Source organism: Delphinapterus leucas, chromosome X, assembly GCF_059928025.1.
Source record: "Delphinapterus leucas isolate spDelLeu-1000000601 "Yukka" chromosome X, BTC_Dleu_Yukka2, whole genome shotgun sequence".
NCBI classification, from domain to species: domain Eukaryota; kingdom Metazoa; phylum Chordata; class Mammalia; order Artiodactyla; family Monodontidae; genus Delphinapterus; species Delphinapterus leucas.
In genome coordinates, this window is record NC_143150.1 from 91,314,553 (window position 1) to 91,341,953 (window position 27,401).

The window sequence follows — 27,401 nt, forward strand, 5'->3', positions numbered from 1 at the left end:
TTATTTTTTAACCATTAAAAGAAGCATGAAACAGCTTGTCCTCAAGTCAAAGAAATCCTCAAGGATTACAGATACAGAGGTTACCAGCTGTTGGCTGGTTCTACTCACTCTCGTCTGAACTGTCACTGCTGCTGAGAGTTCTATGACGTTTCATCCTGGAGCATCCTGGGAAAGAGAACAACACTGAATAAAATAGTCAACCCACACATACCCATCCCAGAGGGCAGTCAATACTGCTCAAGAAGCAGCAGCAGGCAAATCACACAAATCAAATAATTTCTGTTAAGAATATTCTCAAATGACCTAGAGTGATGGGAGAAGAGTACTACCAAATTCTCCAATACACAGTGTGTCAAAGACTGGTTGAGGCCACATATTAGCTTTAGGAGGAAATCCAAGCAGCAGAGAATGAATGGTATAGGATTGGCTGGAGCCTCAGATGTGGCCACATGACCACTGTCCACCCAAACAAAGGGGGGCAGCCACAGGGTCATCATCAGCCAGGGATCCCCAATAAGAGAGGAGCAAGAAAGGAAAAAGCAGTTGCAAAGGCAGAGCTGTCAAGGGCCAAGGTTAAAAAGGCATGAGACATGGCTGGCTGAAGAAAGAACAAGTGAGGCATGTCCCATCTTTAAAAGCACAAACCACTGCTTTTCTGCCTACCCTTTCTCCCCCTTTCTCACTTTCTACCTGTTCCCATCCCACAAACAACTAGCCTAATTTAAAATTATATCTATCTATCGCAAGAAATGCTACAGAAAGCTCCTATATCGTGAAAAATGTTTTTAATTAAAACTTCCAATGGTTTAAGCATCCTTGTGTGTGTGTGTGTGTGTGTGAGAGAGAGAGAGAGAGAGAGAGAGACAGAGAGAGAGACAGAGAGAGACAGAGAGAGAGACAGAGAGAGACAGAGAGAGAGAGGGAGGGAGGGAGGGAGGGAGGGAAAGGGAAAGAGAGAAAGAGAGACCAGTGACAGATAAAAAAGAGGCACCACCTTTCTGGGAACACATCAGCACTAGAGAGTAGAAAAAAAGGAAAACACGGTAAGACACTTTAAGTCACAAAAGAAGTGCTGAAAATATAAACTAGAAAAGACAATGATACAGTCAATAACTAACATTCTTTTATGCGCCACAGTATATAAAATGCTACTAGGGACAATCATGATCCAACAAGGAATAAAGGTCAGGGCTACTGCCTTCAAGAGACTCACAATCTACCAAGGAGATAGAAATCCAAGTACAAGGCCACTATGAGCAATCAGGAGTAACAGAAACAAAACTGTATGCTAAAAAGCTGGTAGAGCTCCATTTCTGACATGACAATGTGAAGAGATTTGTGGATCCATTCCCCAGTGAAACTGGTGAAAATTACTTAAAAAATAAACAAAAAACACTCATTTAAAATCTCTGGAGGGCTTCCCTGGTGGCGCAGTGGTTAAGATCCGCCTGCCAACACAGGGGACACGGGTTCGAGCCCTGGTCCAGGAAGATCCCACATGCCGCAGAGCAACTAAGCCCGTGCGCCACAACTGCTGAGCCTGTGCTCTAGAGCCTGCAAGCCACAACTACTGAAGCCTGTGTGCCTAGAGCCCGTGCTCCACAACAAGAGAAGCCACAGCAATGAGAAGCCCATGCACCGCAACAGAGTAGCCCCCACTTGCCTCAACTAAAGAAAGCCCGTGCAGCAACAAAGACCCAAGGCAGCCAAAAATAAATAAATAAATAAAAAATAAAGTTCCCTTAAAAATAAAATAAAATAAAATAAAATCTCTGGAAATGGTCCTAAGGGCATACAGAAAATGAAGAAGCACTCATTAAAGAAAATCTACAACTCAGTACATAAAGTAAGAGTCTATGGTATTTGGACCTAGACCCACTCCCTCCATCCCCGCTCCCAGCACAGATATCACACCAGACAAGTGCAGCCAAGAACACAGAGCTCCCTCTCCTCCAGCTCCCAGTTGTAAAGCTGGGAAGAGCAGGATGTGTGTTTCTCATCTGGTCCGCAGCGACTACTGGTTGATGAGGCTAGGTTCCAGACAACTATGGCTGAGAGATGGGGGTTCCCTTCTTCCAGGTGGCCCCCATTCCTGGTATGGAGGCTAAGTCCAGGGGTGTGATACCACCAAGAATACTGAGGCCCTAATTGCCCTGGGCCCAGCTCGTGGGTTCTACATTAGGAGAGGCAAACCTAGGAGACCTGGGGTCACCACTCAGAGGGAAACACATCATTGTCCCCACCCCCTGCACTAGAGCTGTGGCTCAGAGATTTTGCCTAGGGGGAGAAGTAGGCCATAGAATAGAGGGCTCTAAATCTTCCCCCAATGGAACTGACTTCATTTGCAACAGTGTGTGGAGAAGTCCAAGCCTACAGTATAGCATGCCGGAGAGAACCAAGGAAAGAAATAGCTGGGAGGAACCATCCTGGGGTCAGAAGAAATCTCTAATACTGATCTCAGGAACTATCCCTTCAAAGGAGCCCTAATCTGACTGGATCAGTTTGGGGAGCAACATATGCCCCAGGGCACTATTAAAAACAACAGCAATCAGTGGAGTTTAACAGCTGGACGTGGTCAGGGTAAAGAGTCAGAAAGAGCCCTGCCAAAACCATAGTCAATCCCAGGGTGACTGTGGGCATACCAAAGGCCGCATGCCTAAGAAGCAACATCAAGACTTCACACTTCAGGGCAAAGGGCGAGAGTAAATAGGTTTCAATAAAATAATGCAGCCAGTCACTAAAAAAATTCACAAGCAAATAACAAGAAAGAGCCCTGAGGGGTGGTGGGGCACCAGTACTGAGTTGCTATGTTATATTATCTAAAATGCCCAGTTTCTAACAAAAAGTTACAAGACATGTAAAGAAACAGGAAAGTATGACCTATACACCAGCAAAAAAGCAGGCAACAGAAACTGCCTGTAAGTGCAACTAGATGTCAGATTTAACAGGCAAAGACTTCAAATTAGCCAAGTAAATATGTTCCTAGAACTAAAGAAAACCATGAACCAGGAAGAAAGATGAAGAAAAATGTACAAAGCCTGAGAGAAATGTGGGGTACCATTAAATGCACCAACATATATGTAATGGGAGTGCCACAAGGAGAGAGAGAAAAAAAGCAAAAAAAACCTTTTTTTAAGTGGCTGCAAACTTCCCAATTTAACTGAAAAACATTAATTTGCACATCCAGGAAGCTCAAAAAACTCCAAGTAGTTTATACTACTACTACTTCTACTACTACACTACTGTCTGCAAACAGCTGCACAAATAGACAGCATATCATGGTCAAATTGCTTTAAGCCAGACAAGGAGAAAATCTTGAAAGCGGCAAGGGAAAAATGACTCCTCACTTATAAGGGAACCCCAATAAGATTAACAGCTGACTTCTCATGAAAAACAATGGAAATCAGAAGGCAATGAGATAAGATATTCAAAGTGCTCTGTACTGATGTTGGCACATATCAGTGAATATATTAAGAATCATGAAACTGTACACTTTAACTGGGTGAACTGTATGGTACGTAAATTATAACTCAATAAAGCTGTTATTTAAAAAAACGAATAGGATTAGCATAAGTATCAAAATTATTGGGCTTCCCTGGTGGCGCAGTGGTTGAGAGTCCACCTGCCGATGCAGGGGATGCGGGTTCGCGACCTGGTCCGGGAAGATCCCACATGCCGCGGAGCGGCTGGGCCCGTGAGCCATGGCCGCTGAGTCTGCGCGTCCAGAGCCTGTGCTCCGCAATGGGAGAGGCCACAACACTGAGAGGCCCGCATACCACAAAAAAAAAAAAAAAAAAGATTATTAATCAAATTCTATTTGTCCTACTATCAAAGTCAACTGAATATTTCTTTTCTTAAATTGTGATATAATTGACATATAACACTATGTTAGTTTCAGGTTTATAACATAATAATTCAGTATCTATATATTGCAAAATGAAGAATGTTTCTTTAAATAGGATGTTAACCTCCCGTCACATAAATTTTGGGGGCTGTGTTTGGTTCCCAGTGTAAAACTCAAGACATTCAAACACTCTTCTGAAATGCAAACAAAAACAAGTCACAAAACACTTCCCATCAAAAAGGAACATAATTTAAAGTCCAATGAATGTAGAAATTTAAAGATAAATGTAATATATTTTCTAATTATTCCCCATTGAATGCACAAATCTACCTAGAGTAGCACTTCATTTGTCTGATACCATTGGGATGTTCCATATATGTAAACTTTCCAGATAAATGGTGTGCCCAAACATTTAGAATCCTATTATCAATGGGAACTTTTCTGAAATATCCATTTATTAGTATTCTATTGTTGCAGCAATAAGTTACCACAAACTCAGTGGCTTGAAACTACACAAATTTATTATCTCTAATAGTAAGTTCAGTGGGTTAGAAGTCTAATACAGGTATTCCTAAGCTAAAATCAAGATGTTGGCAGGGCTGTGGCCCTTTCTGGAGGCTCTAGGAGAGAATCCATTTCCTTACCTTTTCCATCTTCTAGAGGCCATTCACATTCCTTGGATCCTGGCCAGCTTCCTCAGTCTTCAAAGCCAACAACACTGCATCTCTCTAACCCTGCTTCTATCCTTACACCTCATTCTCTGACCTTTCTCTTCTGTCTCCCTCTTCCACTTTTAATAACCCTTGTTATTACATCAGGCTCACCCAGATAATCCAGGATAATGTCCGTACTTTAAAGTCAGCTGATTAGCAACACTAATTCTCCTTTGCCATGTAACCTACCATGTTCACAAGTTCCAGGGAGTAGGTCATAGCCATCTTAGGGGGCCCATTATTCTGCCTACCACAACCTAATATATTTTGCAGTATTAAAATGAATATACTCCCACACGAATATGACCAACAGATTTTTGACAGAGGTAGAAAAGTAATCAAATGGAGGAAGATGGTCTTTTTAACAAATGGTACTGGAACAATAGGAAAAAAAAAGAACTTCAACCTAAGTCTCATGCCTTATACAAAAGTTAACTTAAAATGGATCATGGACTTAAATGTAAAAGTAAAAAAACTTTAGAAACACAAAGGAGGAAATCTTCAGGACCTAGGGTTAAGCAAAGAGTTCTTCGATTTGACACCAAGAGCAAGATCTATCAAAGAAAAATTCACTTTCATCAAAATGAAAAACTTGCTCTGCAGAAGACTGTTAAGAAGATACAGAAACAAGCGACAGAATGGGACAAAATATTTACAAACCACATTTACAACAATGGACTTGTATCCAGAATACGTAAAGAACGCTCAAAACTCAACAGTAAGGAACAAATGATTCAATTTAAAATGCGCAAAAGACCTGAACAGATATTTCACCAAAAAGCATTACAAATGGAAAATAAGCACATGAAAAGAGGTTCAATATCATTAGCCATCAGGGAAATGAAAATTAAAACCACAATGGCTGAAATAAAAAACAGTGAAAATCCAAATGGTGATGATGTGAAGAAACTATATCATTCATACACTGCTGGTGGGAATGTAAATTGTACAGGTATTCTAGAAAACAATTTGGCTATTCCTTTAAAAATTAAACATGTAACTATCACAGGATCCAGCAATTGCACTCCTGGGCATTTACCCCAGAGAAATGGAAATACATGTTCACACAGAAACCTATACACAAATGTTTATAGCAGCTTTATTCATAATAGTCAAAAACTGGAGACAACCCAGATTTCTTTCAACAGGTGAATGGTTAAACAATCTGTGGTACATCTGGACCATGGAATACTACTCGGCAATAAAAAGGAACAAAGTACTGATACATGCTGCAACGTGTAAAACAAATGTAAAACATGTAAAAAAAACCCACTTAACAAAAACATTATGCTCAGTGAAAGAAGTCATAAACACCATATCACTTATCGTATGATTCCATTTATATGAAATGTCCAGAGTAGGAGCAGGCCTATGTATAGAGACAGGAAGTAGATTAGTGGTTACCTAGGGTTGGGAGTAAGAACACATACTGACTGCAAATGGGCACAAAGCTTCTTTCTGGGGTGACAGAAATGTTCTAAAATTGGGTAGTAGTGATGGTTGCAAAACTCTGTAAATATATTAAAACCCACTGAATTGTCTACTTAAAATGGATGAATTTTATAGTATGTAAATTATATCTCAATAAAGCTAAAAAAAACCTTTTAAAATATTGTGACATTTTACCAATGAGAAATTTTTAGGTAGAGTCAAGAATAACATCAATAGAAAAATTCTGTGTCTACTGAACATAACCTCCATATGGATAGCTTGTACTGGGATTGAAGGCAGCATATGCCATAGAAGAAATACTTTTATTCTCTAAAAACTGTCAGTGAAGAAAGCCAACTGAGTATGGTCCCTCTCTCTTCACTTTCTTGAACGTTTCAGGAGACCTAAGACTTCTTGTAAGCTAGATACTCCTCTCATCTGAAGCTCTGGTCTTATGAACTCTGGCTAAAAGAGTGTCTCCATTTTCTATAATATTCTCTTCTTTAGATGAGCTACCAAACCGTTCATGACTGAGGGAGGTGCCGATTTTTAAGAATCTGTAAAATCTGGTGCTTTTTTTTCCCCCACGCCACACGGGCTTGTGGGATCTTAGTTCCCCGACTGGGGATTGAACACGGGGCCCCAGCAGTGAAAGCACCGAGTCCTAACCACCGGACTGCCAGGGAATTCCCAAATCTGGTGGTTTTTAAACTATTACATGTTTTACTATAGATGGAAACAAAAAGTCTTTTATTATCAATAAAGAGCCTAGGAAACAGATTAACACCAATAACACCAGTCCTGGAAACTGGGTTGCTTATAATTTTTAGAAGAAAACAAAGCAAGCAAATTTTTGAGTCTGGGCTATTAAAGTCCACTGATTTATTTCTGTGACAGCACTGCTGTTTTAATTACTACAGGAAAATGACAAAGAACAGTAAATATCAGCAGAATAATTCCATGATGGCAAATCTTTAGATCTGTCTTTATTACTTCTAATCACAACAACAGTCCTATAAACATCATTCTCACCATTTTACAGATGAAATTGGGGCTCAGAAATGTTTAAATGACATGCTTGGAGCTACATGGCCACCAGAGGGCAGAGCTCAGGGCACTCCAAGTTGACCCTGAGACCTGAGGCAGGCTGGGGGGTTGACAGCAGGAATGCTGCCCCTTCTAAGCCCAAGACTCCTAAGCATAGCCTTGGAGGCCCACAGCGTTCCGGCTCCAATTTGTCAGGCCTCATCAGCTGCTTCCCCCCTGCCTCCTGCACATGCTATGCCTCATGTGATTCCATGAACATACCATCTTGTTTCATATTTGCCAGCCTTTGGACAGGGCTCTTCCCTCTGCCTACAGTCCCCTGCTTGTTTACCCGGACCATCCCATTTTCCCCCAACCTGGTCCGACCCATTTGTTAGATCTCCTCAGTGAGGTTCCCCAGATACGCCTCTCTCACAATTATTCGCTCCTTTGCTTTCTATCCAAGTCTCTATACATGCTTCTGTCCATGTAAAATGCTCTTCATTTGCACTGTAAATATTCTTTACACGGTCAGCCCTGCCACAAGACCACAACCATCTTCAAAGCAGGAACTATGTCACATTCATCTCTTACTCCCAGGTCTCAGCACAGTGTCCTGCACAAAGTAAACATGCCCCACCCACATCCTCTTTACTAGCTAGCGTACCCATCTCCCAGGTACTGCTTGTTGGCTGCTAATGGCTCACAGCTGTCCCTTTCCCCAAGGGCTGGAGTCCTGCCAGGGAGATTATACTCTCCCTGTCTCCCTCCCAGGGGCAGCCAGTAGCTCTACACCACCCCAACCATGCCCCTAACCAAAACAGGCTAATGCTAGACTATATCCTTACGTTAGCTTCTTCCTCTTCCCTGCCTTCTTGTCCTTGCTCCCTTATAAGTTTCTCCTGAGAGCAGTCCCTCAACAAATCATGTACGTTCAAATGTGGTCTCACGTTCTGCTTCCAGGCACCCCTAAAGACAACATGTGAAACTTCATTTGGTGGTACCCTTTAAAAAGTACTTTAGAATAAAATTTTTTGTTAAGCAAAACCAAAAATAAGTACAGTGCGATGTACCTCATTGCCTTACATTTGGATATATTATTCAGCTGTTTATTTTCTAGTCCTCTATTCAGCGTGTAGACTTTACAATGACATTATTTTCTTCCTTACCTCTCACAATGAGTATTCCTTTGTTTTGGCAGAAATGAAATGTGCACCAGCCCTTACCTTGCACCCTTGAGAACAGTAATTTGAAGGCGGTTTTCAGATCTTATTCCTACTATAATCTCAACCAAAATGATTAACAGCATTCTGATTAATCTTAACAGTGACTGTAAGCCAGGCAAAATACAACTGTATAAAGTAAGTGCCTTCCTTGGGTGAAACTCCCTCTTAAAGGAGCACTGTCTGGAAGTCAACCCAACTAGGATTATTTGGGACTGGAATCTAAGTCTGTGGTTTGGTGGCTACTTGACGCCCCATTAATGTTCCCACAGAAGAGCAGGCGGCAGGAAAAGTGATTAACTCAAACACAGCCCTTTCTTTCCTTCTATACACCCACCAGACATACTTCTGAAATGCATGGTCAGTTCAAGGAGCCACTATTCACTGCCATCTGTGGGGCCATGCAGCAACTTAAAAATAATCTAAGGCTCTACTTTATACATATTCATACCCTTTGATCCAGGAATTCCACTTTCAACATTCATATTTGAAAAATAATCCAAAACACAGAAAATGATTTATGAACAAAATGTTCATTAAAACTCCCTAATAAAAAAACAATAGATGAAACCTAGCTATCAAACAAAAGAGGAATACTTAAAGTATATTAATATTATGGTATTTCACTCAATTATTTAAACATGGTACACAGGGAAACATTCATGTTAAAATGTTAAGTGGAGGGCTTCCCTGGTGGCGCAGTGGTTAAGAGTCTGCCTGTCAATGCAGGGGACACGGGTTCGAGCCCTGGTCTGGGAGGATCCCACATGTTGCGGAGCAACTAGGCCCGTGAGCCACAATTACTGAGCCTGCGCTCTGCAACAAGAGAGACCGCGATAGTGAGAGGCCCGCCACTGCGATGAAGAGTGGCCCCCGCTTGCCGCAACTAGAGAAAGCCCTCGCGCAGAAACAAAGACCCAACACAGCCATAAATAATAAAATAAATAAATAAAAATGTTAAGTGGAAAAACAGTACAAAAATTGGTCTTATAGCAAGATTGCACCTATGAAATAAAATATATAGAAAATAATGAAGGCCATAAACCAATTTACTAACATTAGTTGCATCAATAACACTGAAGTTTTCTGAGTGACAAAAACATTCTAATTTTTTCCATTCTCCACATTTTTACAGTACACATATAGGACATTTATAATTAGAAAAAAACTTCTAAGTTTTCAAGGTTCCACACACCACTCACAAACGATGCAGCTGACCTGAAAAAACTGAAACTATGAAAAGTAGTTGTCACTGTCGTTCAAGATGGACATCAGCCAGAGCTGGAAAAAACCCAGAAAAGCACAATACAATCAACTGGATAGAGGAGCCTCCATATTTATAAAGTTAGTCCCAAAAGCACAAAACCCTACAGTTTGGAAAAGACAAATATCTAAAGCAGGGGTTCCCAGCTGAAGGCAATTTTGTTCCCCAGGGACAATGTGGCACTATCTGGAGACATTTTTGGTTATTGCAACTGGGAAGGGGCAGCGTTACTGGCATCTTGGGGGTAGAGACCAGGGAGGCTGCTAAACATCCTGCAATGCACAGATTTATCTGGCCCAAAATGTCAATACTGCCAAGGTTGAGAAATCTTGCTCTAAAAGAATGAAGCAGAAATCGATAAGAATCAAGACAAGTGTGGAAATTGTTGACTTTATTCACCCAATCACAGAGTTAAAGTAACAAAGGGGCAATCCCTGTAACCTAAAGGCAATTTTATCAGAAAGAAAGCAGGACTTTGAGCAGTGTTTAGGGAACTTAGAGAACTCATCAGCTCAAGAAGTGGAACAGAATGAAAATGTAAACAGGTTCAAGAAGGACTGAGATAAAATCAGGGAGGATAAATCCATGATGGTATTTGGAAGTAATCCTTAAGTAAAGAAGCATCTAAAAGTCCAGCTCCCTTAGACTTTCAGGAAAATACCCTTCAGGGCCATTAACAGAGACAGACGTTTGAGTTAGGCCACTGGTCAGACCAGAGCAGCACACTTCTTTTATTCTTAAGGATCAATTCCTGCTCATGTGGGCAAAGAAACTCCCAAACTATTCCTTAAACAGAAATCATAAATACTACAGATGTGTTTCTTGAGCTGATTACCTCTGCTCTGGGGTAAACAATACTAACCCTCTCCACACTGAGACCATTTGAGTCCACTGCCTATGCTTTAATTCAGAATTCACCCCTCTCTACAAAACAATTCAATCTATCACTGTTTCAGTGTTGTGGAAACAAAACTTCCCTTCAAGCCTGTTCACCTCAAATATCTTTTATCTTTACCACATTTCAGTACTCCAGTAACAAAAACCATAAATATTTAATTGAGTAAACAAAAAATAATCAGAAGAAAAAGAACATATCCTACATATTTTACTGCTTCTCCTTACCCCCCACAAATCTTTGTCTTTAAAAAAGAAGAGATACCAGAAATTGGAGTCGGTGAACTTTTCTGTACTTTTTAAAAGAAGACTGCCTTCATATCAAGTCATTTTAAAGCTTGTTTTTAAAACTTAAGACACATCGTGTGACTCATGAGTCCCCCGTGACCAGATGAGAAGTCTGGAGGTCAACTCTTTCCCAAAGCCCTCAAAAAGCATTAAAGAAAAAAGAAGAAAATACCAATTTACCTAGGTAGGTTCCTGCCACTCAGTCAAGTATTTCTATGTCAACCACAGTTATCCCTGTTGCCAGGAAACAGGCTTACCCTCTTTAATGTTAACAAATTATTTGGGAATTTCAAACCTCCTGAGTAGAAATCATCTTGCATGGGAAGGCCACATTGGGAAGGGAGTTTAAAACAGGGTTCAGCAAACTTTTTCTGTAAAGGACCAGATAGCAAACATGTTTGGCTTTGTGGGTCATATGGTCTCTGTGGCAATTACTCAAATCTGTTATTGTAGCATGAAAGCAGCCACAGACAGTACATAAACAAACGATCATGGCTCTGTCCCCATAAAACTTTATTATACTAAAATTCAAATTTCACATTTTCACATGTCATGAAATATTATTCTTCATTTTTCAACCACTTAAAAATGTTAAAAACCATTCTTAGCTCACAGGCCATACAAAAACAGGTGGTAGGCTAGATTTGGCTCACAGGCCATAGCTTGTCACCCTCTGGTCTAAACTACAAGAAACCTTTCTTTTAATGAAAGAAAGAATACTGAAAATTGGAAGCATACAACTGAATTATCACTTTCCTAACACCGCTCCCTCCTTCCCAATCTCTCAGCCCACTGTTTGGCTAATAAAGACCTCACTGGAAGGTTTCAGCTTGGGTGGCCTATTCTGTGACATTATCTTGACAAATTTTAATGGTCCTAGACCCTTTCTAAATTAAAATTTGTTTTATGCCTTTTAAGCAAAAAGGCCCCAGTTCTAATAATTTTTTAAAAATTAGCAGTACGTTCCCTTTCTTTCTTTGTTTCTTTTTTGACTGCGCTGCGTGGCTTGTGGGATCTTAGTTCCCTGACCAGGGATTGAGCCGGGCCATGGCAGTGAAGTCGTCAAGTCCTAACCACTGGACCGCCAGGGAATTCCCTACATTTTCTTTTTGATTTATATACATATGTTCAATAATTTCAACTACCCAGATAAATAAGCAGGCTTGGCATCTTAAGAATAAAGAGATATATGTACAAAGCATAAATCCTCTTAAGATAAAATACCATTTGCAAATAAGACCTCTTAAGAATAAAGTAAATCAACAAGAATAGCTTTTACTATGAAATACATAATTTTTTCTCCAGATAGAAACTCAAACAATTTTTAAAAAATAATGATTTCCATTATGTCTTATCTCTTGCTGTGAGTTTCTTCCACATTGAAATTTAGGCACATGTACCCCTAATACATTTACAATAACATCTACCTGATTTAAAGTGATCATCAGAATTTATCAGGAGAAAAATATCTTTATCCCAGGTTTTAGAAACAATAACAGGTCTCACATGTAAGGTCAAACAAACAACCCCAAACTTACTGAGCAAGTGCAAATCCACCGTACATCAACTGTTAATAGTGTGTTAATAAAGGGCAGGCACTGCACTGGCCACCAGAACGGAAAAACCAAGTCCTTCGGCTCCCTCAGAGCCAGGGTCACAAGACCAGGTGCACTAGACACACTGTTACTATGGCTTGGGTGATCACAGCCTAAAGCTGGTGACCAATGATGTGTGACAAACCAGTCAGAGGGGGTTTTGGGGGTTAATCCCAAATCAATCAAGGTGGTGTGGGTGTGAAGTGGAGGGGGGTTGCAGTTGGGAACAGTTCACCTCTGGTCAGGGCTATACTGATGGCAAAAGGGCAGTCAGGCAGGGAAGTTAACGTACAAGGGAAAGGATCAGCACTGACTGTGAGGGCAACAAAAAGTGAGAGAAAATGAAACGACTACAAATTTTCCTCAGGAGAAATGAAAGGGGCGGGCCATAGATGCCAACACCGGTTAAACTCTGAGAAAATTATCTGGCCTCCACAGCAGAGGTTCTCAATTCCCATTAAACATTGGTATCACCTGGAGAGACTGTAAAATCCCAATGCCCAAACTGCACCCATTACCAATTAAGTCAGAATCTCTCTTTTCAAAGAACCATCTTTTTTGGATTCATCGTTTTTCTCTACTGTTTTTGTTTTCAATTACATTAACTTCTCTCTTCTTTATTATTTCCTTCCTCCAGCTTGCTCTGTGTTTATTTTGCTCTTCTTTTTTCTATTTTCTCAAGGTGGAAGCTTAGATTATTCATTTGCGACCTTTCATCTATTCCTCATATAAGCATTTAGTGCTATAAATTTCCACTCAGCACTGATTTAGCTACAACCTACAAGTTTTGATATGCTGTATTTTCATTTTCATTAAGGTCAGTGTATTTTTTTATTTCCCTGAGACGTCCTCCTTGACCCATGGATTAATAAGAAGTGTGTTGTTTAATTTCCAAGTGTTTGAAGACTTTCCTGTAGTCTGTTTTTCATTTCTAGTTTGATTCCATTATGGTCAGAGAATATACTCTGTATGATTTTAACTCTTTTATATTTGTTGGGGTTTGTTTTATGACCTGGGATATAGTCTACCTTGGTGAATGTTACATGTACACTTGAAAAGTAAGTATATAATGCTATTGAAGTTCCCACTGATAACTGTGGATTTATGTCTATTTCTCAATTATGTTCAGTTTTGCTTCATGTACTTTGAAGCTCTGTTGTTTGGTGCATACACATTTAAGATTGCCCTGTCTTCTGGGTGGATTGACCCTTTGAATCATTATGTAGTGCTCCTCTTTGTCCTTTGTAATTTTCTTTGCTCTGATGTCTAATTTATCTGATATTAGTATAGCCACCCCAGCTTTCTTTTGATTGGCATTTGCATGGTATGTCTTTTTCCATCTATTTACATTTAAACTACCTATATTGTTGCATTTAACTGGAATATGGTGAAATGTGTCTACTCCATCTTGTTTGGAACAGGAAATTTGCTCTCTATATTATTTTTGCAACTCCTCTCTAAATTTAGACACATTATCTCAAAATCTTTTATTTCAAAATAAAAACTTTAACTGTTAAAAAGTAAGTATATGATTAAAAGGGCATTGTTATTCATGTTCTTAACATGTTCGGAAAGTATTAAATTGTGAAAGGAAAAGAATCAACTTGTGGACTTGTGAGATTTTCACTTACTGCACTCTCCCAGAGCAAGGAAACAAACAGGCTAAGAAACAGGTAAAACTTACAGGCCTGGGGCTAACTGGGAGGCTGCTCCCCTATCCACCGGCCATAAGAAGGAAAGTCAGTTGGTAACAAGGATGCAACTATTTTTCCTTAAAAGATAAATATTCACCACACCTGGTGCTTATTCTTGGGGGCGGGGGAGCTGTTTTTTCCAGTACTTGCATTTTTTAGTTTCCCTGTATGGATTTGTTTTACTACTTAGCATTTTCAAAAGGTTAACAGAGAGAATTTAAAATGTATAACTTGAAAAGGAATACAAGTCTAATTAATTAGTTATACCACTTGTTAGTTCTGTAACAGAAATGAGTGAGAAAGTTGGAAAGTACTGACTAAAATGTGGCTTTCTGAGAATTAGTTGAGTTCAGTAATTTATGCTGTTCATGCTTCAGTACCCCAGGAAGCCAGATTTGGATACAGATAAGTAGTCATTTGAGACAAACAGCAAAGTTTACCCCTCAATTGTTTTAAATGCTACCCAAAAGGACCACTAAAAGATCTAAGATGAGGACTAGAGAGCAGAGATGGAAACTAATTATCTCCTCTTGGCCCTAAAAAACCAAACTTCTATGTAAACTAAAAGCATCCATATAGGAATATGAATCACAGAGAAAAGGAAACAGACTTTTCTTCTCTATCCATTTCTCCTATAATCTCAGTGCTATTTTAATTATTCCAAGTAACAGTGTTTTACAAAAATGATGGACACATAAAAAAAAACTCTCAAAGATTTGAAATAAAGGCTCTGTTGTTGTGTGTGGAAAGTGACTACCTTGTCAAAAATACCTGTGGACCCAGACCATGGTTGACTGTCATAGTGATGAAACGTTCCTGGACACCGAGACTCAATATTTTCTTATCTAAGAATCTGCAGTTTAATTTCATCCTTCAAGATCAAAGGCACATAAGTTAACTTGGCCCATTGATTTGATCAATCTATGGAGAGCTGCCAGGCAACACAAGTCCACAGAATAACTCATTAGTTTATAATGCTTAAATCAACTTTGGGCAAAGTGTTGAGAATTGAACAGAGCCTAAAACACCCAAAGACGCTCACCAACATATCTTTCTACACAGCTGACTAGAAAACATCTAATCTCTATTCGACCACTCCAGTGACAGGGAGCAACTATCTAACAAGGCAATCTATTCTAATTTTTAGACAGCTCTAAACAAAGAATAACTTTCTATGAATAGAAAAAAATCTGCCTTCATACTAAATTTTTACCTGTTAACAGATTTTTTTTACCTGTTAATTTTTACCTTTTAATTTTTACCTGTTACCTCCCTACCTTTATTCCCAAATTATCTCTTGACCTTACATAATTTTTCTCTATTTAATACCTAATTTCCTTCTTTCTCTTCTCTTGCAAACTCCTCAAAATGTAGTCTATGGTCTGTCCTCCCTTCCTTGCTCTCAGTCACTCCTCAATTACCTTCTACAGAGTTCTTGAAACAGTCATCAGTCTGTGCACATTTCCCAACCCTCGTCTCTAAGTACCTGTATGCTGCATTTGACATACTGATCACTCAGTCCCTCCCTCCCACTATCCCTCTTGAAACAGCTGCCTTGGTTTCCAAGGGCTTTTTCCGGGTTCCCTGTATTGCTCCCTTAATATCCTTTTCTTCCTCTAACCATCTTGTGATGGTGTTTCCCCAAAGTGCCCTACTACACTAAACCCATGCTATGGCTCCCAGAATAGAAAGAAAGAGGGATAGGGGAGGGAGGAAGGAAAGGAAAAGATAAAAAAGAAAAAAAAATCTAACACCCCCCTACCCACGCCCCCCCCCCCCACCCCACCCCCGCCAACCAAACACATCAACCTGAAAGGTGATCAACACTAAGGCCACTACCTTCTTTTCTCCACTGGTTCTTCCTCCCTTCTAGTGGTCTCAGTTGGCACCCTCTATGTAGTTACAAAATTTGAAAAATTCTCTTAACTACTTCCTTTCTCTCATCCTGGAACATCCTCATCAAACCCTGCCAAGTTAACGTCTGAAATAGTCTTCTAAATCAATAGTCCCATCCCATTTTAGCCTTCATTTTCCTAGGTTGGGACTTAACCATCTCCTGAAACTGAGACTGCAACAGCAGCTTCCTAACTGGTCCTGGGGCTCCTGATCTTGTTGCCCTCAAGTTCACCCTCCACCCAAATGTCAGAAACTTACCTGAAACACAAATTCGACAATGCCCCTTCATTGTTGGGACTTCAATGGCTTCCCTTTGCTCCTAGATCTTTATTAAGGTCCTCATCAAGGCCAACATCCACAGTCAAGCTACACCTACTTCTGCAGTTTTATTCCTAAACACACTATGCTCCAGTTTTATGCTCTAACAATGCTGAACCTCTGTAGTTCCCACACCCATGTTGCATGCTTTATATAATCATACTATCCCTCCTGCCTGGAAGGCCCTCTTCTAACTTCCTCACTTTGCAAACACATAAACTCATCCTTATAAGGCTTAGCAAACATGTCACCTCTTCTAAAAAGCCTCTCTTGTCTGACTCACCCCCTTGACGATCTCAACAGCAGTATGCTCTGAATGGGCTGTGTACAGCACCATCACTAACATAAACGATTTTGTAATCACTGATATATATTTAAAAATCTCCAACTAGAATATGAGTTCCTACCAGGTATGGCTAGATTTTTTTAAAACTTATAATGCAAGTTATTCTTGCTTTAGCTCTTTGAAAATAAACTTTAAAGTCACTCTAAAATGATTCTCATTGGGAGTAAATTTATTTGCTGGGTGCTAATTTGGACAACTGTTCTCACTTTGAAATTTTACTTTGTAAGCTAACCTTGGAGGAAGTTCATTTCCCTCCTTCTTCATTCACCCTCTCCATTGAGAGTTGCTTCCTCCCAGCATTTTCAATCCCATCCTACCAATAGGGATAAAAGTACAGATTTAGACAGTAAGCCAATAATACATTTGCATCTGGCCCCGAGTCTCTCTCTGCTCTCCTGCCTGCCACTACAAATATAAGTAACATCTTTTTCCGTCTCTGTTCATGAGCAATCCTTGACTTTGCACAGCCAGGGATCATTTCCTCCAATCAGTGAGTGCTTTGATTTCCATTGTCTATAGAAATACAATTCCCAGCCATCTCTACGTTTCTCTGGATCTAGAGTCCAGTACATCAGTAAATAGCGGCCCATGACTAACAATCTCCACTTAACTGTTTGATCTGTTTCTGGTCCAGAGATTTGTCTTTTCTTTTTCTTTTTCTTTTTGCGGTACGCGGGCCTCTCACTGTTGGGGCCCCTCCCGTTGCGGAGCACAGGCTCCTGAGGCGCAGTCCCAGCGGCCATGGCTCACGGGCCCAGCCGCTATGCGGCATGTGGGATCTTCCCGGACAGGGGCACGAACCTGCGTCCCCTGCATTGGCAGGCAGATTCTTAACCACTGCGCTGCCAAGGAAGCCCCAAGATTTACCTTTTCTTGATCACAGATATGTCTTTCTAATTTTTTATTTTATCTATTATCACTTTATTTAGAGAGGAGATATGAGTTTGAAGCATGAAATCAGAGCCATCTTGGCTAAAAGCCCTTAGGTTTAAATTTTACAAGTACTACATAATCTTTTAGAGCAGGGGTCAGCAAACTATGGCCTGTAGGCCAAATCCAGCTCACTGCTTGTTTTTGGTATGGCCCATGAGCTAAGAATGGCCTTTACATTTTTTAATTGTTGAAAAAAATCAAAAGGATATTTTATGACATGTAAAAATTATGTAAAATTCTTATTTCAGTGTCCATGAAAAAAGTTTTATTGGAATACAGCCATGCCCATTCATTTATTCTGTTCCAGTTTATCAACTGCTATGTAACCACTGTAAAATATAATGGCATAAAGCAACCATCATTTTATCATCTCACAAATTCTGTGAATCGGGAATTCAGGTGAAAAACAGCAAGGATGGCGTTTTTCTACTCCATGATGTCTGGGATCTCAGCTGCAAAGACTCAAAACAGCTGGAATCATCTGGAGGATTCTTCACTTCACTCAGCTGGCCCCTTTGACAGGGATGACTGGGCTTAGCAGAGAGTACCTCTGAAGTGCCCACACAAGGCCTCTCAGCACAGTAGTCTCAGGGTAGTCAGGCTTCTTACATGGCAGCTCAGGGTTCCCAGCATAAATGTTCTAATGAAAAAGGCAGAAGCTGCACTGCCTTTTATATCTTAGTCTCAGAAGTCACATACTCTGTTGTATTGGTTGAAGCAGTCACAAGCCCACCCAGATTTAACTCAAAGGAGACATGGGCCCTACCACCTGATGAGACTAGTGTCAAAGAATCTACAGCTTTGTTTTAAATCTCCATTTATGTTCTTCATGTCATTTAGTAGAAAGGGTCCAGTTAGTGACTTTGATTTAAAATGTGAGGCTCTCTTCAATAAGTGGTGCTGGGAAAACTGGACAGCTACATGTAAAAGAATGAAATTAGAACACTCCTTAACACCATACACAAAAATAAACTCAAAGTGGATTAAAAACCTAAATGTAAGGCCGGACACTATCAAACTCTTAGAGAAAAACATAGGTAGAACACTCTATGACATAAATCACAGGAAGATTCTTTTTGACCCACCTCTTAGAGAAATGGAAATAAAAAAAAAATAAACAAATGGGACCTAATGAAACTTCAAAGCTTTTGCACAGCAAAGAAAACCATAAACAAGACCAAAAGACAACCCTCAGAATGGGAGAAAATATTTGCAAATGAAGCAACTCACAAAGGATTAATCTCCAAAATTTACAAGCAGCTCATGCAGCTCAATATCCAAAAAACAAACAACCCAATCCAAAAATGGGCAGAAGACCTAAATAGACATTTCTCCAAAGAAGATATACAGATGGCCAACAAACACATGAAAGAATGCTCAACATCACTAATCATTAGAGAAATGCAAATCAAAACTACAATGAGATATCATCTCACACCAGTCAGAATGGCCATCACCAAAAAATCTAGAAACAATAAATGCTGGAGAGGGTGTGGAGAAAAGGGAACCCTCTTGCACTGCTGGTGGGAATGTGAATTGATACAGCCACTATGGAGAACAGTATGGAGGTTCCTTAAAAAACTACAAAGAGAACTACCATATGACCCAGCATTCCCACTACTGGGCATATACCCTGAGCAAACCATAATTCAAAAAGAGTCATGTACCACAATGTTCATTGCAGCTCTATTTACAATAGCCAGGACATGGAAGCAACCTAAGTGTCCATCAACAGATGATGGATAAAGAAGATGTGGCACATATGTACAATGGACTGTTACTCAGCCATAAAAAGAAATGAAATTGAGTTATCTGTAGTGAGGTGGATGGACCTAGAGTCTGTCATACAGAGTGAAGTAAGTCAGAAAAAGAAAAACAAATACTGTATGCTAACACATATATATGGACTCTAAAAAAAAATAAAGGTTCTGAAGAACCTAGGGGCAGGACAGGAATAAAGATGCAGATGTAGAGAATGGACTTGAGGATATGGGGAGGGGGAAGGGTAAGCTGGGACAAAGTGAGAGAGTGGCATGGACTAATATATACTACCAAATGTAAAATAGATAGCTAGTGGGAAGCAGTCGCATAGCACAGGGAGATCAGCTCGGTGCTTTGTGAACACCTAGAGGGGTGGCATAGGGAGGGTGGGAGGGAGATGCAAGAAGGAGGAGATATGGGGATATATGTATAGCTGATTCACTTTGTCATAAAGCAGAAACTAACACACCATTGTAAAGCAATTATACTCCAATAAAGATGTTTAAAAAAATAAAATAAAATGTGAAGCACATTCAGGTATCAGAGCATCCAAGTCCCCCCCGCGAAACTCAACTTCACAAAAGGACTATCATGGTGGCCCTGACTTGTGAACGATTTTAATACTTTCTTATTTGTTTTTGATCAGTCTTTAACTCTGTGAATACGAATTATGTGATTATACAGAACACATGAGTTTTAACTGTTACAGGAGTAACTGAAGCCTTTAAGAAGAGTAATCTGTATTTGTCCGATAGACAGCAAAAATGGTCTCAATTCTCCGCCTTCTTTATCTATGCCCTTTCAAGGTGATTTTGAAGCTCCTTCCCATTCCCTGAATCTGGACTGGCTTTATGACTTGCCTAGGCCAAGAAAATGCAGCAGAGGTGATGCTGTGCCAGTTATAAGCTTAGGCCTCAAGAGGCCTTGCTGCTTCTATTCAGTCTTAGAAACCTGCCCAGCTATCATGAAAACAAGCCTGGGCTAGCCTGCTGCAGGATAACAGATGTATAGCCCAGTACTCCTACCCTCTACCATTGTTCCAGTTGGCAGCCAGCCAACCTCAAAAGCAGAGCTCCCTGCTGACCTGTAGCTGACCACAGACATAAGGGAGACCAGCTAAGAACAGAACTGCTCAGCTGAACCAAGCCCAAATGGCCAACTCACAGAATAATGAGCTAAATAGATAATTACTATTTTGAGCCACTAACTTTTGAAGTGGCTAGGTGTACAGCAAGAGTTAATTGACAGAATTTAGAAGTCAGTTTTTAATGATTAAATATCGAATGGAAATTTCATCACACACCACAGTCCTACTACACTGAATCACTTTAGACATTGAATACTTCTCCAAAGCAGGCACTACTGCTGGGCTCCACTGAGAAGGGCACTCTAGCTAATGCCAAGATCACAGAGGGGGTCAAACACCTGACCCCAAAGAAGAAATTTATAATAACGGCCATGCAAATAACAAATGTCATTGCATACACAAGTCTCTCATCCTACCTGATGCCAAGGTAGCCATAAGGTACCTCCTCAGACCAGAGGCAGTGGCACCTGCAATCGGCAGTTAACCATTTAACTAGTTAATATGTCCCACACTGCTAATATCTCACCTGAAGAGAACTTAGCATTGCCATTAGAATCCCTATTCTTTTTAGTTATAATCCCCATCCTCTATTTGCACACTGTTACTCTTCAGTGCATTCCAGTAAAGACAGGGCAGTTACCAACTCAAAAGTTTAACTACACAGATGTATGTAACTATGAAGTAATTTTAAAAAACCCAAATATACCAGAATTCACACATCCAATTACAGGCTGACTTCCAAGAGACCCTCTAAGGCAAATGCAATTCCTCAAAACACTTAGGGCATTTTCTACTTTGATTTGCTTTCTGTCCCTTTGGTGTATCATATTTCTCTGAGTAAGGTCAATGGAAGCAATTTTTCTTCCTCTGAAAGTGAATTTCACTTTTGGAAACAATCAAATGTTATTCAAAGTCCATTGAAATGGGCATGCAGTTGAGGTGTGTAAAACCAGTTTTAGTCAGTAACAAGCTGGGAAAATAAACTGCAAGACTGATTTACAATTCCAATTCTACTGTCATCAGCTGGCAGGTTAAAACTCTAAAAGCACAAAACCTTCAATGGCTCCCTACTGCTCAGAGCACAAATTTCAGACTCCTAGGCTTAGTATCCAAGGCTAAGCTTGGATACTAGGCTAAGCCACAATGTGGCCACAGCTCACCTTTCCAGTGTTATTTTCCTTGCATGGTCTCTTCTCTAGGGAAGCTAAGCCACTCACTGCTCCCCACTCACATGTCCTGGTGCTTTCCTGCACACATGCTTCTGTTCACACTCCTTCCCTGGACCACCTTCTATGTCCATGTCATCTGTCTCTGTACCTGATACAATGCCCAACATTGTAAATAACTCAAATAAATACTTATTGAATGAATGAAGTGAATAACCAATTCCTCGTGTGGCTTAGTATATGGCTCTAAAGGTAATTCCAAAAAGGAAAGCCCCAAAAACATTCTGAGCAAGGGAATAAGTAGCTAGCCTCCCACATGCATTTTGAGAATGAAATTATGAAATGTTGGAATAGTAACTGATTTGTAGTCAGGCCTAATAACTGCCTAAGAAAGCCCAGTGAATCAGGTACTGAGCCAGAAATGAACTAAAAATTCCAGGCTACTCCAGTCTATCTAGACCACTGATCACAATGCCACTGTATTTAAGACAGCAGGCCTTGGGGTTTTGGTTTTCTTTGGGATTCTCTCTCAAGAATATCCAAGTTAAAAACAAACACTACTTTTGGATATATATCTAGAAGTGAGATTGCTGGATCATAGGGTAGCTGTATTTTTAATTTTTTTTTTTTTTTTTTTTTTTTTGCGGTACGCGGGCCTCTCACTGCTGTGGCCTCTCCCATTGCGGAACACAGGCTCTGGATGCGCAGGCTCAGTGGCCATGGCTCACAGGCCCAGCCGCTCCACGGTATGTGGGATCTTCCCGGACCGGGGCACGAACCCGTGACCCCTGCATCGGCAGGCGGACTCTCAACCACTGCGCCACTAGGGAAGCCCTGTATTTTTAATTTTTTAAGAATCTGCATACTGTTTTCCATAGCGGCTGCACCATTTTACATTCTCACCAACAGTGTGGGAGTAAAGAGTTCTAATTTCTCCATATCTTCACCAACACTTACCTTTTTTTAATATGTAATAGCCATCCTAACAGGTGTGAGGTGATATTGTGGTTTTGATTTGCATTTCCCTGATGATTAGTGATGTTGAGCACCTTTATATATATACCTGTTGGCCATATATATCCAAAATAATTGAAGTCAGGATCTCAAAAGAGATATTGGCACTCCCATGTTCACTGCAGCATTATTCACAATAGTCAAGATATAGAAACGACCCAAATGTCCATTTGACAGATGAATGGATAAAGAAAATGTGTTATATACACACAATGGAATACTAACCTTAAAAAAGAAGGGAATGCTTTCATTTGCAACAACATGGATGAACCTGGAGGACATTATGCTAAGTGAAATAAGCAAGGACAAATACTTCATGATTCCACTTATATGACATATCTAAAATAGTCAAGCTCACAGAAGCAGACAATAGATTGGTGGTTGCCAGGGACTGTGAAGAGAGGAAAATGGGGAATTATTGTTCAATGAGTGTAAAGTTTCAGTTATGCAAGATGAATTAAGTTCTAGAGATCTGCTATACAACACAGTGTCTATTAATAATACCATATTGTGCACTTAAAAATTTAAGAGGGTGGGTCTCATGTTAAGTGTTCTTATCACAAAAAAAAGAGGCACAAGGAATCTTTTGGAGGTGGCTATTACCTTGATTGTAGTGATGGTTTCATGGGTATATGCATTAAGTCCAAACACATCAAACTGCATACACTGAAAATGTGCAGTTTTTATATATCAATTATACTTCCATAGAGCTGCTAAAAAACACGTTTGATAAGTGAGGATTAATGTCATAAATTATAAAGAAAAGACTTTCTAAGAATTTATGAGATCCTTCCCCCTCTGATGAAGTTAAGTCCAAAAAAAATAATAAGCTGAGAATATTTTCAAAGCATTTGTGTGGTGAAATTAGATGTATTAGGTTAAACCATATGAAATTGCCATTGTTGTAGGTAAAAATGTTTGAGTATCAGCAATTTCATATGGTTCAGTCTAATACTGCAGGATTTTGCTCACGAACAAAAATAAAGAAAAGGCTCCTTCCTTTGCTTCTCTTCTTTTGTCTCCAAAGCCCTCACACACTCTGGAAAACCTTAATTCCTATGAACTTTTGAGGACTTATAATAAACAAAGAAAGAATACATGAAGCCTCGCCTATAAATACATTATTTCTTAGTTCAAAACACCTAGTTTCCTTTAGGAGTTGTATTCCAGTTACCAGACTCAAGGTAATTGGCCTGTGAGTCCCCAGCGGGGTGTTAGGTCTCTCCACCTACATCTCAAATTTCTAGGTCAGATCTGAGCACCACCCTCTGCCCATGTTCCGTTTACACACTGCAAATAGGCCATCACACCCAGGATTCCTGAATGTTGTTTAATGCAAGATGAGGTTGTTGACAAAAAGGCGTCTGATCATTATTATCAGTGTGGGCTTGGGAGTGGGGGGGACTTGATTTTATTCTCACTTTTGCTGCTTTTCCTGCCCCAGCATTGCAGCCAGCTGGCTAGACTATCGTCTCTGGGTCTCTTGTCAATCAGAGCAGGAGAAGAAGGCTCCTAGGTAGGATTTCTAGCCTTGCATCTGTGGCTGGAGTGGTGAGGCAGTTACCCTCCATCTTCCCGGGCAGCGGCAACAAGACCCTGTGAGGAGGCGCAGGTGCTACGACTAACTGGCACACTCCCAAGCCACAGTGAACCCCATGTGCTCAGAACAGAGGCTCAATTTTAATCCTTCTGAGACACCATTTCAGGAATCAGCCAATACACGGACATGTAATCAATGTAATGCTTTTGTGTGCTCATGTAGGTCTTGAACTTATGAATTTCTGCATTAAAAATTTTAGAATTTTCTGCATAGAAATTTACCCAAGACAAATATAAATGCAATCTCTTTTTAATGGTAAATGTTATTTCATGGGAAACAGTGAATACATAATTTCAGCTTCAGTGGTCAGAAGATCCTGTGCTTTCAAGTTTACTGTTAGAAATGCAAAACAGGGACAGCAGAACTCCATCATCCCACCTCTGTTCCTTCAGTACAGGATGTTTTCCTCTTTCAAAGGTTTTTTTTTTTTAAAAAAAAAAAAAAACTAAGATCTTTCATCTAGTGTTTTAAATAACCAATTTTCTCTATTTCTCCAAGAAGATTATTGCATGGTCTAATTAAGTTTTCCCTTAGGAAATATCATCCCTGACATGCAAAGGAAGACAAAACAATGGTGGCAGATTGTGGAAATAGGAATATTTTTACCAACTAAAAAACTGTAAAACTCAAAAGTGCCAAAATCACCCCTAAGCTATTAATATGCAATGATTTGAAATATCAGCAATTCACAGGAGGGAGACTGGTAAAGAGTTCACTATTTACTTACTGTTTTTTTTCCACGTTCTGAATTCAGAACCCCACATTCCTACTTTGACAGTTGACAGCATCCCAACCACCCAAAAACAAGTTCAGAGAGTTCCACTGAAGACAGTATAAATGATGCTTGCTTTTGCATGACCTGTCTCAGAAGTAAAGCAGAGAAGGAACTGAGTTTCACGTGTTCACTCTTACAGAACTCATCAAAGAACTCGATAAAGGTTTGATGAAGGAACTTGGGCTGAAATTTGGGAAACCTGGCTGTTACATCAAATTTCTAGTCCATTACCACACTATTTTTATGATAGTGGCTTTGTATAGATAGTTGTATTCTGGTGAAGCAAACTCTCCTCACAAATTCTCGTGACGATTCTCGGGCATTTATTCTTCCCCAAACGCAAATCTGATCATGACTCCTTAGTGTAAAACCTTTCCATTGCTCCCCAGTGCTCAAAGGTTCCCTTGCAGGCCTCTGCAAGACTGAGGTTTAGTAGAGTGGAGAGTACAAGTTTGGGACCAAAGCTGACTGCACAAAAGGAGAGGAGAGTCAGTGCCACCACCAGAGAGCCCCTTTCTCTGCCCTAGTTCCTCACCAGGCTCACTCTCTCCTTTGAAAATAAGTGTTGAAAAGTACTTAAGAATGGTTTTGCAAGGGTGCTGTGTCAGGGGTCCCCAAGACCACCCCAAGTTCTGTGATTCACTAGGAAGATTCACAGAATTGAGCATATAACCACACTCATCGCCTATGATTTATTACGGTGAAGAAATATAAAGCAAAATCAGTGGAGGGAAAAGGCACCTGGGGTGAAATACAGGGGAGACCAGACACAAGTTTCCAAGAGTCCTCTCCCAGTGGAGTTACACAGGATACACTTGATTTCCCTAGCAACAAGTTGTGACAACATACATGAAATGTAGTCCACTAGGGAAGCTCATTAGGGACTCAGTGCCCAGGGTTTTGATTGGAGGTTGGTCACATAGGCTCCCTCTGATTGGCAATATCAAAATTCTAGACCTCAAGAAGGAAAGCAAGTGTTCAGCAGAAACTGCACTGTTTATATAAACAGTTCAGGCACATTGAGCCACCCTTATCAGTTCTTGGAATGGTGGGAATCCCCCTGAAAGTCAAGTTCCAGATGCCAGCCAAGGGACCTTTCAAAGACAGGCCTGCTATGACAACACTTTTTTGTGCAGATGCCAATCATTAGCCTGGCTGGGCACCAACATGTCTTGCCCAGGCTTGGATGGGGTAAATAAAACCATGAGAGTTCTCTGAGCAGGGTACTAAGGGAGTAGGAATGGAGGGGCACCTACCCTCTCCCATTGGCAGGAAGGACTGCTTCCTGGGAGAGGCAATGCCTGAGCCAGGTCTGGACATGTGACAGATATTGTGGTGCTCCTAGATTTAAATTCCAACCAGGTGAGTGATCTTGGCTAGTTAATTAACTAGACTAAGGAAGTTTTTAGGAAGTGAGTTACCCACACAGACTAGGGCTATTTGTATGGCTTCCAAACCTCTTGCCAAGCCATGAGGCATTGCTCAAGTGGTACCAACCTACTTCTCCAGCCCCACATGTGCCTCTCTGCCCCTTCAGTCTCTGTGATCTAAACATACTGGCCTTCTTTCAGCGCCTGGAATATGCCCCCTTCTACCTCCAAGGCTCTGTACATTCCACCTCCCTCCCCCAATTGCTTGTCATCAACCTTCCTACCTACTTCACATAGCTAACTCATACTCATGTCAGATTTCAATCCAAAAAACACTTCCTTAGGGCAGGCTTCCCTAACCTGCCCCAGAGTAGGTCAGAACCCCTGTCATTTGCTTTCCAGCACCAGTAACTTCTCCTTTATTATTGTGAGCACATTAAAGTCCATTTTTTAAACGCTTATACACTTCAAGAAGGCAGATTATGTTATATCTTGATCAATATATATATTGATTATGTTATATCAATACGACTATGTTGTTCAGTGTAATAACAACCCCTGAGCCTAATATGGTGCCTATCATATAGTGGGCACTCGGCAAATATATGAAAGAGGGGTGAATGAGGGCTCACTCTCAGTCCATGTAGTCAGGTTGAGGGCAATCTCTGCCCTACTTCCTAACACATACACACCTCCTGGGGCTAAGGTATATGAACCAGGCTAAATCAACAAGTCATCCAAAGGTTCTGACAGAAGTATTGGAAAAGAAGCACTGCATCTGCTGCAGATAGCATGCCTGAGAGTGAGCAAAACTAACTCAGAGGAAAGCAAAGGTGAAGGAAGGAGAATCAGGGATGTGATAAGTGAGAGGATGCAGCCATACCTAAAGGCAGCAGTCCATGGGGCTATTCACTTACCAGTAAACTTTCTTTTTGTTTCTTAGGCTAATCTGAGTTGGGATCCTGACACATGTAACTAAGAATCCTAATACAAAAATGGTAACAGGAATTAGACATGTAGTTGGTCCCAAAGAACAAGAGAAAGACCATCAACAAGTCTAACTTGTAATGACCTGAGCTACTGGCCTAGGGAATCCTTATAATTCCTAGAACTATGAACAGGTTTGGTTCTGGTGCAGGAAAAAAAGACACTGACTGGGGAGT

At 40.4% G+C, this 27,401-nt stretch overlaps 1 protein-coding gene across 12 annotated transcripts in view; it reads right to left on the bottom strand.

The window, feature by feature from the left end:
• JADE3 (jade family PHD finger 3) overlaps positions 1–27,401 on the bottom strand; it is a 150,087-nt gene that overhangs the window by 71,365 nt on the left and 51,321 nt on the right. For all 12 annotated transcript variants that reach the window (XM_022556350.2, XM_089904981.1, XM_089904975.1 and 9 more), the window contains one exon: positions 109–165. In XM_022556350.2, coding sequence (XP_022412058.1) covers positions 109–154 — 46 coding nt within the window. In that variant the 5' untranslated portion in view covers positions 155–165. The remainder of the gene's footprint in view (positions 1–108; positions 166–27,401) is intronic.